The 14,084-nt window shown below is 36.7% G+C and overlaps 1 protein-coding gene across 2 annotated transcripts in view; it reads right to left on the reverse strand.

Annotated features, from left to right (window-relative positions):
• Positions 1-12,626, reverse strand: part of LOC126203234 (uncharacterized) — a 171,646-nt gene extending 159,020 nt beyond the window's left edge. For both annotated transcript variants that reach the window (XM_049937480.1, XM_049937481.1), the window contains exon 1: positions 10,429-12,626. In XM_049937480.1, the coding sequence (XP_049793437.1) occupies positions 10,429-12,225 (1,797 nt within the window). In that variant the 5' untranslated portion in view covers positions 12,226-12,626. The remainder of the gene's footprint in view (positions 1-10,428) is intronic.
• Between the last annotated feature and the right edge of the window lie 1,458 nt (positions 12,627-14,084).

A 14,084-nucleotide genomic window follows, 5' to 3' on the forward strand; every position in this document is an offset into this window, starting at 1 on the left:
CTTCTGCAGCTTTCATTGTTTGAGATTTCATTTCATCCCATGTCTCACCTTGCAATTTTGATTTGAAATAATTTTGAATATCTGCCTCAATATTCCTGGTTTCAAAATGCTTCCTCATAGGTTTATTATAATTTCCTCCTGAATTTGGGATGAATTTAATTTTAGACTTAATAAGATAATGATCCATATCTATTTTGGCTCCTTTCTGTACCTTAATATTTTGAATTGTAGTAAATTCTCTTCTAGAAATGGCTATGTGGTCAATTTGGAACTCTCCAAGGAGTCGATTTAGTGCTTTCCAAGTCTTCATCTTCTTGGGATGTTTCTTGATGTGTATAGTCATAATTTTGAGGTTGAAGATTTGGCAGAGTTCCACAAGTCTTATTCCGTTGTTTGTCCTCTTATGTGTTGGATATTCGCCAATGATGATTTTATATTTCTTCTCCTTGCTGACCTGTACATTAAAATCCCTGAGCAGAATGATTACGTCTTCATTTGGAATCTTCTGAATCGTGTCTTCTAGTTCTTCCCAGAAAATCTGTACTATGTTCAGATGTTTCTTATTTTCAATATTTGTTGGAGCATGAGCATTCACTAGCGTATACATTTTGTTTTTACATTTGATCCTCAGTGTTGAGAGCCTATTGGATGTAGAACTGAAGTTTGTTATGGACTCCATTATATTTCTTCTAACAATAAAGGCTGTACCTAATAGAGGGCATTTTCCAAAGATATACTCTGCTGGTTTTTCTTTATAAATTTTGTAATTGCCCATTTCAAATGAATTTTCATCAGTATAATGAGTTTCTTGTAATGCCAGAATTAGGATATTATGGTGTTCAAGTTCTTGATGTTTTCATTGATATGTATGTGAAATTTTAGTTTTCAGAGCTCCAGCTACTGATTCCAATATTTCTTTTACAATAACATTGTTCGCAAACTTCCCATTATTTCTACAAACTGATTCTTTTGTGTGACATAACGGAATATGTATAATACTATAGTAAATTTTTCAAAGGTATCTATGAGGGGGCAACACCTTAAAAAAATTATACTGTCCATGCATGAATTTTCTTTAAAAGAAATCATTTGCAATTTTTTTCTGAGATGTAGATGATGGATACTCACTGCAAGAAGCAATGACTATAAAAACAAAAACCTACTCTTTTTTTTTAAAAAAAAAAAAAAAACCTTCCACTGCAAAAACTGTAGGAACTATTGCATTTTTAAATTATCTATGAAAGCCTGAATTTATACAACTTCTTTTTATCATAAGTAAAAAAGTAATTGACCTGCAACATTTACATTTTGAAAATGTGAATATATCTTTGTAAACTTCCACTACCAAAAATTTCAAGGATTTGTGTGATGATGGATGTCACTTCCTAAAATTTCTGGATGATTTGACGTGGAATGAGCCAAACCTCTTCCACTCAGGAATAGCTGTAGTGTGTGCTGCACTGAGGGAAACCACATACTACACATCCACAGACTGTCTTGAAAGGTGGGTATCAATAAGTCTGATGGAATACGACTTATCATGTTTTAATCTAGAATAGTTATCTGCTGTAATGCATTAACTGACTTGATGAAATATCTGAAGTAGCACAACACCCAAGTAACCTACTTCTGTTACACAGGAAGCCAACTTAAGCCTCTGCGCCTCTTCAGATTTTGGCAGAGCTGAGGATCGGGTCATGCACTCCAAGCTGTGAGAAATATTCCAGTCGTTGATAGCGGAGACAATGAAATTAGCGTTGTCGAGTATATATTAACAGCATATTACACTTGGGGCAAGCTCTTCAGTGTGTAGACAGATTACAGCTCCAGCTGTTGAGCTTTCTTACACAATAGTTCATTTAACAACTACAAATACATAATCACACTGTCATATGAAACTAACTCTCACTAGCTTATTGAAGTTATTTTGTCTAATTGCCTGAGAGAAGTGGACACAAAATGCTGGGGAGGTATAGTCTGTAAACTAAAAAACAAGCCACACTCATGGTGAAAAAGTTGCCTTTTCCAGAAAAACATTACAGTTGCTGTAAGGGATGACTAAGATAAATTTCTGTCTGGCATTGCAGAACAGTGTGCAGAGATTTACATAGATTCTGTCCATATGCATTTGTTGCATTAGTATTAATACTAATTCATGTATGTACTGCATATATCATAAACACCTGTGGGCATGTCTGCACACTGGTCAACCAGTGATTTGTAAGGGAAGCTGTGGAAGAGTTAGTATAAATGTGTAGATGCTTTTTGTGATGTAGAGAAAAAAGGGAATTACCTGTGCTCTCTTCATTTTTGCAGACCTATGAAGGAGAGAACTCCATGAGTACAATCTGGTGACCAATCTTCCAAACCCACTTCTCCACCCTGGTAGACACCCAGAATGCAATTTATCCTTTATAAGGTTCTACTGCACTTAGACGTAGTATAAACATTTAATATTTGTTCTTAACCCATGTCATCTAATAATGTACATTACTTTTAAACCATTAAAACACTGTTCAGTAATTTGTGATTTTTCCATCCTCTGCAATGTGAAAACAGTTACTCCTAGAAAAAAACAAATGGGTCTTTTTTTTTGTAGGAAATTTAATGTAGTTTAATTTTCTATTGGGAAACTTTTACTAGAAGCTACAGTTTTCAACACAATCAAAAAAACTTAAAAATGCAACCTTTACTTGACCCTCTATCACCATTTTCTTGCTCACACCCCACCAGTCAGGATTTTTAAAATTTTGTCACATTTCCCCCATCACTCTCTATAAATTTGCATTTACACATATTTTCCTCACTAATTTTCCTTTGTTGACTGAAACAATTAGATGTACACCACAAGCTTGGACTGGCAAAGCTAGCACCGAAAACAGATTATGTCCTTTTTGAAGGAACCATGCTAGCTTTCACTGGTTAAGAAAATAATAGAAACCCTTATTCTGGATTGTCAAACAGATATTTGAGCCCCTTACCATGAATCTGAATCCCATATATCAGAAACTGGCCCACCTCTCGTTACAGCAAATCAAATAAAGCAACAAATAAGAGTTAAAAAATACACCAATACCAATCACAAAGCTTCGTAAATAAACAAAAGAATGTAAATAAAATTGTATGTTCTGACAGAGACGAATCCTAACATTTACTGAGGAACACGCATAAGTGTAAAAATACATTCCGTAACTTTTCATTTTTCGATTAATCAAGGCACTATTTCAACAACAAGCATGAAAGCAACTGGTTATGGGATTATTTTATTTCTTCTCACCTCTAACTAGAATTTTTTTTAAAATTTAATGTTATGTATACTACAGCCTCTTCCTTTACTGATATACACTATGTGATCAAAAGTATCCGGACACGTGGCTGAAAATGATTTACAAGTTCGTAGCACCCTCCATCGATAGTGCTGGAATTCAATATGGTTTTGGCCCACCCTTAGCCTTGATGACAGCTTCCACTCTACCTGGCATACGTTCAATCAGGTGCTGGAAGGTTTCTTGGGGAATGGCAGCCCATTCTGCACAGAGTGCTGCACTGTGGAGAGCTGTCAATATTGGTCGGTGAGGCCTGGCACGAAGTCAGCGTTCCAAAACATTACAAATGTGTATAGAATTCAGGTCAGGACTCTATGCTTGCCAGTCCATTACAGTGATGATACTGTCGTGTAACCACTCCGCCACAGACCGTACATTATTCACAATTGCTTGATCGTGTTGAAAGATGCATTTGCCATCTCCGAATTGCTCTTCAACAGTGGGAAGCAAGAAGGTGCTTGAAACATCAATGTAGGTCTTTGCTGTGATAATTCCACACACAACAACAATGGGCACGAGCCCCCTCCATGCAAAACACGAGCGCACCATAACACCAGCGCTTCAGAATTTTACTGTTGGCACTACAGACACTCTCAGATGACGTTCACCGGGTATCCACCATACTCATACCCTGCCGTCGGATCGCCACATTATGTAGCATGAGTCGTCTTTCCACACAACTTTATTCCACTGTTCAATCATCCAATTTACACTCCTTACACCAAGCAAGGCATCATTTGCCATTTACCGGTATGATGTGTGGCTTACGGGCAGCCGCTCGATCATGAAATCCAGGTTTTCTCACTTCATGCCTAACTGTCATAGGACGTGAAGTGGATCCTGCTGCAGTTTGGAATTCCTGTGTGATGGTCTGGATAGATGTCTGCCTATTACACATTACAACCCTCTTCAACTGTCGGTGATCTCTGTCAATCAACAGACGATGTCGGCCTGCATGCTTTTGTGCTGCACGTGTCCACTTCCTGTTTTCACTTCACTGTCACATCAGTAACAGTGGATATAGGGATGTTTAGAATACTGGAAATCTCGCGTACAGACATATGACACAAGTGACACCCAATCACCTGTCCACGTTCGATGTCCGTGAGGTCCGCAGAGCGCCCCATTCTGTTCTCTTGCGATGTCTAATGACTACTGAGGTCACTGATGTAGAGATCCTGGCAGAACGTAGCAGCACAATGCACCTAATATGAAAAATGTATGTTTTTGGGGGTGTCCGGGTACTTTTGATCACACAGTGTATTTTAATGACTTGCTTTCAACAGTAGCAGGTAATTCTAAAGCTGTTATTATTGGTTTCTCCATCTTCAGCTTGCTGCAACTTAATTAAAGAGAATTTTAGACCAGCACATTTCCCTTTTATTTATAAAGCATCTTCTGTGATTATTCTGCAAACTGGATGAATATGTTTGAACTTTTGGTTGTTTCAGATAAAAAACAGGGTTCTGTTTATAAAGTTGGAGTGCAAGTCACTTACGGTGTTTCTGCCTCTTATTTGCATAAATAAAAGGGAATCATGCCTGGTGTAAAATTCTTTTTAGTTAAATTGCAGTAAGCTTAAGACAGAAAAATCAATAATAACTAATTTCAACAGTTGCTGTGGAAGATGGATATGCAAACAAATATAAAAATTCTAAAGCTATTTTGTCTCAAATACACAAAACTGTAATAGATTTCGCCTAATTCAGGAGCTGCATACTGCAGAAAACCAGGTTTTGGAGAGAAGCATTTATTGGTTGATTCTTCATCACAACAAAATTCAGTAAATGCTCTTTCTTACACACAATTATGTTCACATTGTCATTAAACTCTTCACAATGGTGGCACACAATAATGCTCGGATATTGGGTTTATAGTAAGCTTTTCTGTGACATACATATTTATATTGCACTGCGACAGCAAATCCTGTAGGGGAACATAATAATGATCCAGTGAAAATGTAAATAAGTATCTAACCAACCTTTCTTTACTATTTGAATATTGTCCATGACAGCAGCAATACAATTAAACATGTTTATTTGATATACTTCAACTTTCTGTCACATTTGATAATATTTTTGTGCCACTAATCCCAGCAAAGCAGAATGTTTTTTAGCCAAAAAGTGGTTCATTATAAGAAGCATTAACTTATGAAACTTATATAAACATGTTTTCAATAAGCTGGGAATTCTTCAATTGATAACACAGTACATTTATGGCATTTGTTGACAATGTCATGAACTTGTTTAACAGTAAGAGTAGCATTTATTAACTGAATCCAAAAGAGAGGAATGATATGTACGTGTTGGAAAAAGGCTCACATATGTAACAACTGTACAAAAAATTGCGTGGCATTCTGCCATATACTTTTCAATAAGTTTTCACAAGAACTCCAAAGCTATTAATGGCAAACTACTGGTGTTCTACACCAAGTTGATTTGTTTCTCTCCAGGCAAATACCTAATCACTGAGGGAATAATTATGATCCATGTAATTGTATTATTGGGATGTAATCCAATGAAACCAAACAGTAAACAATATTGTTCAGTATGATTACCTCACATTTGCCTGAATATTTATAACAACTGTAAGTAATACACCATATTGTAAGTAAGAAAAAGTGTCCCAGCAAACGCCAGGATAGCTCCTACTAAGAGGCACACGTTATCCTTTCCTTGCCCATCACTTCAAGATTTGTAACAGGAAGTAAATTCTTGTAGTACTGTTATTATTGTAGTAGTAGTAGTAGTAGTAGTAGTAGTAGTAGTAGCTGTTGTTATTTTCATTCTGGTGTTCAAATTTTTTTTTTTAATTTTCTGTTTTGCTTTCTTTTATTAAGTTCTATTTAACCTACAATATTCCATAATGTAACACTGACACAAGTTTCAGACCAAACAAAACTTAAACAAATATATAAAAAATAAACACAGTGTATGTCTGCTGGCAACATTCATGACAAAAAATGAAAAATTGTCTGTTTGTAATATGAATCATTGTGTGTATGGACAATGTCAGGACATTTATATATGCAGTACTTGCTCACAAATGTTTAGAATCCGTAAATCAAAAAAGAGGGAAAGTTCTACCACAATTCTAAGATAATTTCACGTCTGTGTCACAGCTTGTTTTTGCACAATGCTCTTAGTTTTGCTTTTCCGGAACTGCTAATTGCCCTCTTCCATAATACAATGGTTTGGTAGCCACCATCCCACAACAGAATACAAAAAAATTACAGGGCTGACAGATTTCATGTAGGGGTGTAGGTACAATAACTGTAAGATTTATGAAAGCATGTGATTTATAATTGTCAGATAAATGTCAATAAAATAAAACCCTCACTCACAATCAAAGTGTTGCTTACCATTGCTCCATGCTCGCTCCAAGGTGAGAAGTGATATATCCTATACACCCCACCTCTAAACACATGCACACAAAAAATATGATGCTGCAAAAATAATAACTGCAGGTTATCACAGTTGCAGTTAAATTTAAAAAGGTAATGGTCAAAATTGAACTTGTGAGAGCATGAGAGTAACAAATGAGAAACTGAGAACAAGCTGAGCTAAAGAACTATCAGCAAGTACATGGGATAAGAGCTGAACACTGTAACAAAGCAACATCACCTCTTCATTAATGTTATGTAATACAATGAAGTTGATAGAAGAGTTTTGATGCCTACATTACTGATGGAATATGTTCCGCTGCACATAGGGCAATTTAATTACAGTTATTACGTCTTTTCTTGTCTTGCATTTTCATTTACAGACACAATTAAATAAAACATGAATATTAAGCAGAAGTGGCTTTGAAGTAAATTTCTTATGCCTGAGCATCAGATGAAGCATTGACCTGTGGTTGTTTTATGTTCATGCGGATCCATTCAACACAATTTCAAAATGAAAATATAGATGAAATTTGAAATACTGATTTTACATTTTTACTAATAACAATAAGAAGAAAGAAAGCAAAGCAACAGAAGACTAATTTACCTAAACGCACAGTATCTAGCTAGCATCCACTAAACAAAATATTACAACACACACTTCTTAACATTATAGATTCATACCACTAATGAACAGGTGTGCCTCATTGGAATTAACAGCTGCAGTCACACAGCAGTAATATCACTGCTGTCATGTAGTGCCCAGAATGCAAGTAACTGTTTATTAAACATGTATGTAATGTTCGACAACATTATGTTTGCACTTATAAAGAACACCGCACAATATTTAATATGCAACATATTTAAGTAAGGCTTTGATGTCATAAAATAGCATGATGACATAAAGAACTGAACCCATTCTTTCCACGGCTGTAAAAAAAACACTCTATTGGAATGAACTGTTTATTTTAAAAATGTACTTTGCAGGCACTGGGTGGTGTAGTAGAGTTCCAAACTCAACGCAAAAATGATACCATTCAATGGCTAAAGTACCAGGGTTTCTGCTCTGTAAACATTTGATTACTTGATACCACAAGCAGGGATTAAAAATGATCTCATCTTGTCAACGAAATTTCACTGAACAAAAAAATGAAGCTTGGGTATGCTACATTAACTACCTACAATGTAGGAAAAGATAGATTACTACTTACCGTAAGGATAACAAACTAAGTTGTAGACAAGCACAATTAAAAAAAAACACAAAAGCTTTTGGTCACAGCCTTCATCGGAAAAAGAGAAATACACAACATTCAATCACACACGCAAGCGTACTTCATGCACAAATGACTGCCAACTCCAGCAGCTCCGGCCTTTTGGGATCAATTAATCTTAAATGCAAAAATTTCAAAAAATTTCTGCAAAGGGGATAAAATAATGTGTCTGCTTCACAGAAGAACAAAACTCATGAGCAATGTTGACAAGAATAAAATTAACATTTAATGAAGAGATGAACAGGAGTATAAGATAATCTAATATAAACGGAGGGGATAGAGGCTTAGCCACCAGAATTAGAACTAGATAGCTCTGAAGCAAGTGCAACTTCAGAGGCCTACTTCAGTGAGCTTGACTATGGAGGCAGATAATAAAGAGTATGGGTCAATTGAACCTACTGATACCAGATAAAGTACTCAACCACACATTCTGTAGAGAACTCAAAGATTTTGGTATTCTCATACCCATCATGATTCTAGTTGATTTTTTAAAATTATAAACAAAACTATTTCTACTGAATTTTGATTTACACAAACCAAATAAAAGACGTAAAAATTATCCCCGTGCAGACTTTGTTTCTTTAGGGCCTATAGAGTATTCAAAGTTAGAGTCTGTACTTTGGATCAACAGGTCTTCTAGAAGCCCCAATCATGCATAAAGCTGGAAACTGAGAATCCCCATAAATTCAAATGACAGTTAAAAACATACATACTTACCATTTTATACTAAATACTAGGGGTCAAGACAAATATTCCATATGGCTTTTGACCACTGGCAATGTTAATGGCTACACTGACATCACCTTTTGGTGTATAGGTTCACAGTTTTTTTGCTAATTGGGGAAGCCATTCAATGTGAGGAAAAGAAAGATGGTGGTGACAGACTCATCTGCAGCATAGCCCAAGATCTGGACTGGGTTGGATGGTAACATTTCGGTTGTAAGCTGGTGAAGTCAACAAATGTGAAAGTAAGAAAACCTTGTTGTGATGACAGACTCATCTGTACTGTATGTTGTTTGAAAAAATTGCCACTGATATCAAGTTATAGACACAATGTTGTTTATGGTGTTTGTCACATGTTTCCTACGTCACTGGTTATTGCTGAGGACCTGTATAAAATATTCCTCTTTATCCAAAACTAGTATCTTACAAAAATCAATAAGACATTATCAGCAACTATGTACTGGTGAAACAGCAACTTTCTTTATAGCAGCAAAAAACTTATGAAGTCCAAACAGTTGCTTCACTTTTTTTTTAAAGTATGCCTTGACTCACTCTGCATCACTGATCGTAATTTAAGATGTCATCGGTGGGACATGAAAGTGTATATAAATCATTTTTTTACATATTTACATTATTCACTGAAGGCGTAGCAATTACCTACAAGCTGCAAGGAATATTCTGAAGAACATGCTGCAAGGAATATTCTGAAGAATATTCACTAGTGCGAACCATGAAACTATGCAATTAAATAGCTACATGTGAGCTGTGGGCACACTCATCAAACTGCATCAGATTCATTTATAGAAACCATATAAGTTCTCTACTACAGAAAAAAATCTGGGATTTGTATGTTCTCCTTGGTGCAAACATGTTATCTTCAAACTAGTTTTAGTGACATGTTCTAAAGGCACATAAAATCTTCAGGATAAAAAACCAGTGACAACAAAATTTGCACTGTAACTAGTTTGGGGGCAATAAACAAAATTTCCACTTCAACGTAACTCAAAAACCTCATATTTCTTTTTTGAAAAAGAGGCCCAACAAAGAGAAAGTACCAATGTGGACAATGATTGTACCACATAAACACTAAAAAATATAAAAAAAATGAACTATTGTTGCAAGTGTGTTGTCATACGAAATTTTTATAGAAATGGATAAAAAGAAAAAAAAACACCATTTAGTAACCATGCAATTTTTTTCTTCTTCATTAAATCAAAGTAGTATCAAGGTTAAGTGGACAGACTTACTTTTAACACTGTTAATATGCTATCTGAGACTTTCCTTGTGTAATAACTACTTTATTGGTTCACAGGAGTCAAGTCGGATAATGTTGTGGAAGCTTCACATCATCTTCAGGCACTTCAGTCAGTAAGCACCTGAAGATGACAAGCAGCTGTCCCATTGAAATATTGTGCAGCTTCCACAACGTTATTCAAGCCAATGTCTGTGAACCAATGAAGCACTGTCAATATAATCAGTGCACAATATTACACTACATAGATCAAGAGAAAAAGCATGAAGACACACATGGCATGCTTCTGTTAAATAAGGAATCACTAAACTTTGCCATGCAAAATACAACAAAGAAACACCACATCTGGCACTATTCAACAAGCAATTGATACCTAACCACAGGCTATGTTTGGTCCTCTTAAGGCCTTCAAAGATGAAATACTATGATTCCACATTCAGCTTATGAAACTAATGTTTACACTGAAGTTCTTACCATGTAATGTAGAGTGTCATGGGAAGCTGGGGAGTCACTAGAATTCAGATGTTCTGCAGAAGCTGATAAGGTTTTAACTGGTTTTGCCTGCTTCCTTCCAAGGGTTGCACATTTGTCCATCTGAACCTGTTGAACATTCCTGGTCTGATCTTCACTACATGAAAATGGTTCTGCATAAATATGCTCCTCACTGTATGACTTCTGAATTGTACCATATAGCCCATGTTCACTGTCCAATTTTCTTCGGTTTGTAGCAACATCAACAAAGAATTTGCTCAGTCTTTCAGCTGGTTTCTCATAGAAGTGAGTCTGACAGTACAAGAGATTGGTGTTTGTTGCACAATTTAGGGAACTAAGACAGTTGCTTAGCACAGATGAAGTCTCTGCCACAACTGGTGGCGGCTGGACGACAGCTGGTGATTGGGCGACAGATGCTCTGCTACCTGAGGTCCCTCCATCCTGATCTGTACTATTGGCTGATGGCACACGTGGGGTAATTACAGCAATACCTTTCTGCTGGTGTGTTATAAGGGCATCTTCTAATTTCTTCAGCATCAGAAGGGGCTCAGTCCTAGAACGCTGTGGCTTGCTTGGGACTGGTCGAGATGTATTGTTTTCCTTCGTTGCACTAAACTGAATGACTTTCTCCTGAACTTTACTTTTTGTTGCTGGAGAATGAGCAAAAGTTCTTGGTGGCTTCTTTGGAGGAGGGCCTTGGGGAAGTGGTGATTTCAAGGCGACTCTCAAACTGTCAGTTAATTCAAGTGCACAATTATTGCTCAAGTCTGACGCATTTCTTTTGTGGACACCACCTTTAAAACATTTGTTATTAACAGTATTCTCTTCCACTTTTTTGCAGCTACTCTCGCTTGCAGTATCACCAACCTGCTTTGTAACTTCATCACATTCATATTGGCTAAATAGAGGCTCAATAGTATTCTTAGTGTTACTGATACCCTGTAAATTACAATTTGACTGTATATCAATTGATTTTGGCTTGGGCTTTGGTGTGTATCTGTTTACCTTTTGCTGCTTTATGCTGTCATCAAGGTCATGTCTTTTAAGCTCTGCTACAGACACAGTCCCACTTTTTTTATCTCTCTGCTGATTTTTAACAGCATGTGATGAACTCTGCGTCACTGGATCCCTACCATTAGAAGTTGGGTGTAGGACGTCTCCATTCTTTTTGTTCTCCAGTTCTGCTATTGTTTTAATGACACATTGTACAGCATTAGCCCTACTACGAAAAGTATTTCTTGGTGGGTTAAAACATGTATTTCTAGTGTGAACTGATATTTCCTTTGATTTGTTTGTATTTAAGTTTTCTTTCTGCTCTGCTTCGAATATTTTAACTTTTGTATTGAATAAAGCATTGTCTACCTTACCACTGCCACCTGAGAAGTCTTTTGCTACTATATTCTTGTCACAACGAAAAGCTGGCGTTCGTCTGATGTGTGATTTCGTGGACGAATTACTCTGATCCCACTTCTCTCTATTTTTCCCACCAGCTTGAGGAGACGCAACCCCCTCACGCGATGCGCCGTCTTTTATGTGCAGATTTGAAATTGCTTCTTTCCCAGCAGTTTTCTGCTGTTTCTTGGCGCAGATATCAGGCCGACTAGGAGGTTTCACCGGAGGCAGAGAAATTTCAGTTCCACCTTCAAATTTTTTTCTGATATTTTCAATTCTGCCTCTAAGTTCACGAGGTGGCCTATATGCCATCATCAGATTTGAATCACTGGGATCATTACTGTCATCATTTACACACAAAGTGCTCACAAAGACAAAAAATGTCATTTACATTATAAAGCTAAAGTCCAAAACGCTTAAAATGCAACTTGGCTGCTACATTGTCTGTTCCCGGTGTAAACTAAATAGCATCCTGAAGGTGCTGATGGTGGGATGCACAATTTCTACTCAGCTACATCTGTTTCTACGATTAAGTGTCACGATATTTAAGAGGCATATTATCTACTGCTGACGGTAACAACAGGTCTTTAACCTGCTTTTACTTTTTATGCGACGCATTGCCTAACGAACTGATTTACGACAAGCCTCAATAGTTGGCTACTATTTTTTATTACATAAGAGCAATCGTCATATGAAAACTTACATCAATCACTATTTAATGTATTTCGAAACATTCTTGTTAGCACTGTTTACTGTCACTGCCATGACGTAATAACGACGCACACACGAAACACGTTAACGAGTTATTTTGTTTACGTTGCACGATTAAAACACACATTCAACTATGTCGTTGGATGATCAGCAACATAAACTGCTAAAATTATTGTTTGTTATTATACAGAAGAGAACACACCCTGATTTACAGTTCAGACTGCTGACAGCTGATGGCTGGAATGTAACCTCTCTAACGGTAACTATTTTTTTACAAATGTAAATAAAGTACAAAAATATGGACAAAACCTTGCTACAATAAAATAAAAATGCAATGTACATACGCAACAGACAAAGACAATCAATAGAATGGCATTTTACCATGCATTTTACAAGTGAATGAAAAAATTGACTACCTGAAAACGGCACTCTTTGCAGTGGGTTAAAGAACTTTGGCGGCATAACGCGCTCGATTCAACTTTATGTTCGGAGCTTTCTCACGTTTGCTTATTCACTAGAAAGAACTTGCAGTAAGGTAAATCCTTAGGTACGTACAGAGTGCCTTTACATGTGCAAATAACTTGTCAACTGCCAGGGACTAATTAACGTCTCAACTAAATGGATGGAGGATGAAACAGTCGAGGGCAGCGTTCCTGTATTCGACATGTGTGCTTATTTTTGTGTCTTGCTCCAGTTTGAAACCTAAAAAACAATAACAGTATGATATTTTCGCTTTATACGCTATCTATTGTGAAAATAAATGAAAAATCAGAGAGATGTGAAAATTTCTAAAACTTGAGTGGCAATGCTGCTGCATCACGACAATGGCAAGGGTAACGAGTTACCATTATTGTTCCGAGGTTCCAGTTTAATGCTTTAAATACTTAATTGAAGTGTATTTTAGTTCGTTATGCACCACCATCAGAACCTCTTAGGCTCAATGCACACCAGATAATAGCAGCAGCCCGTGCTCGCAGCGAGTTCGTGGCGTCAGCAAATGTTTTTGGTCCACACACACAGCGGCATCGTAGCGATGATCGCGCAGCAGTAATAGGTTAGGAACCACCCAGTATGCTCTTTGAGACAGAAGAAGGCAGACAGTGTTTGCTTATTTAATTTACGAAAACATTAAGAAACGCAACAAGAGGTTTAGACTCACCCAATGATTAGTTCACGACTGCTGAATGGAGCGCTCTTGACACTGTTTATGGGTTTAAGTGGAGATGAATTTAAGTTGTTTATTTTCGAATGAATGTACAGCCGTTTGATGAATTATAAGTAAAATGACAGTTATATCGGTAACGGGTGATCTTTTGCAGAGTTCAGTTAACAGTAGAAGAAATGTCTTCGCTGATTATAGACATCGCTGGTAAAGTACCACGGCGAAATAAACGTATCTGTATCAGGTCGGTAACAATCGTAGTGAACAATGAATCAATTTATCACCGAACGTGAAAGGTTATTGAATTTATATCAATATTGAAATGTGTGCAGTTATGTATTTTGTGGCTCCAATACAATAAAGCACAGATTAC

This window comes from Schistocerca nitens, chromosome 9 (assembly GCF_023898315.1).
Source record: "Schistocerca nitens isolate TAMUIC-IGC-003100 chromosome 9, iqSchNite1.1, whole genome shotgun sequence".
Classification (NCBI taxonomy): Eukaryota; Metazoa; Arthropoda; class Insecta; order Orthoptera; family Acrididae; genus Schistocerca; species Schistocerca nitens.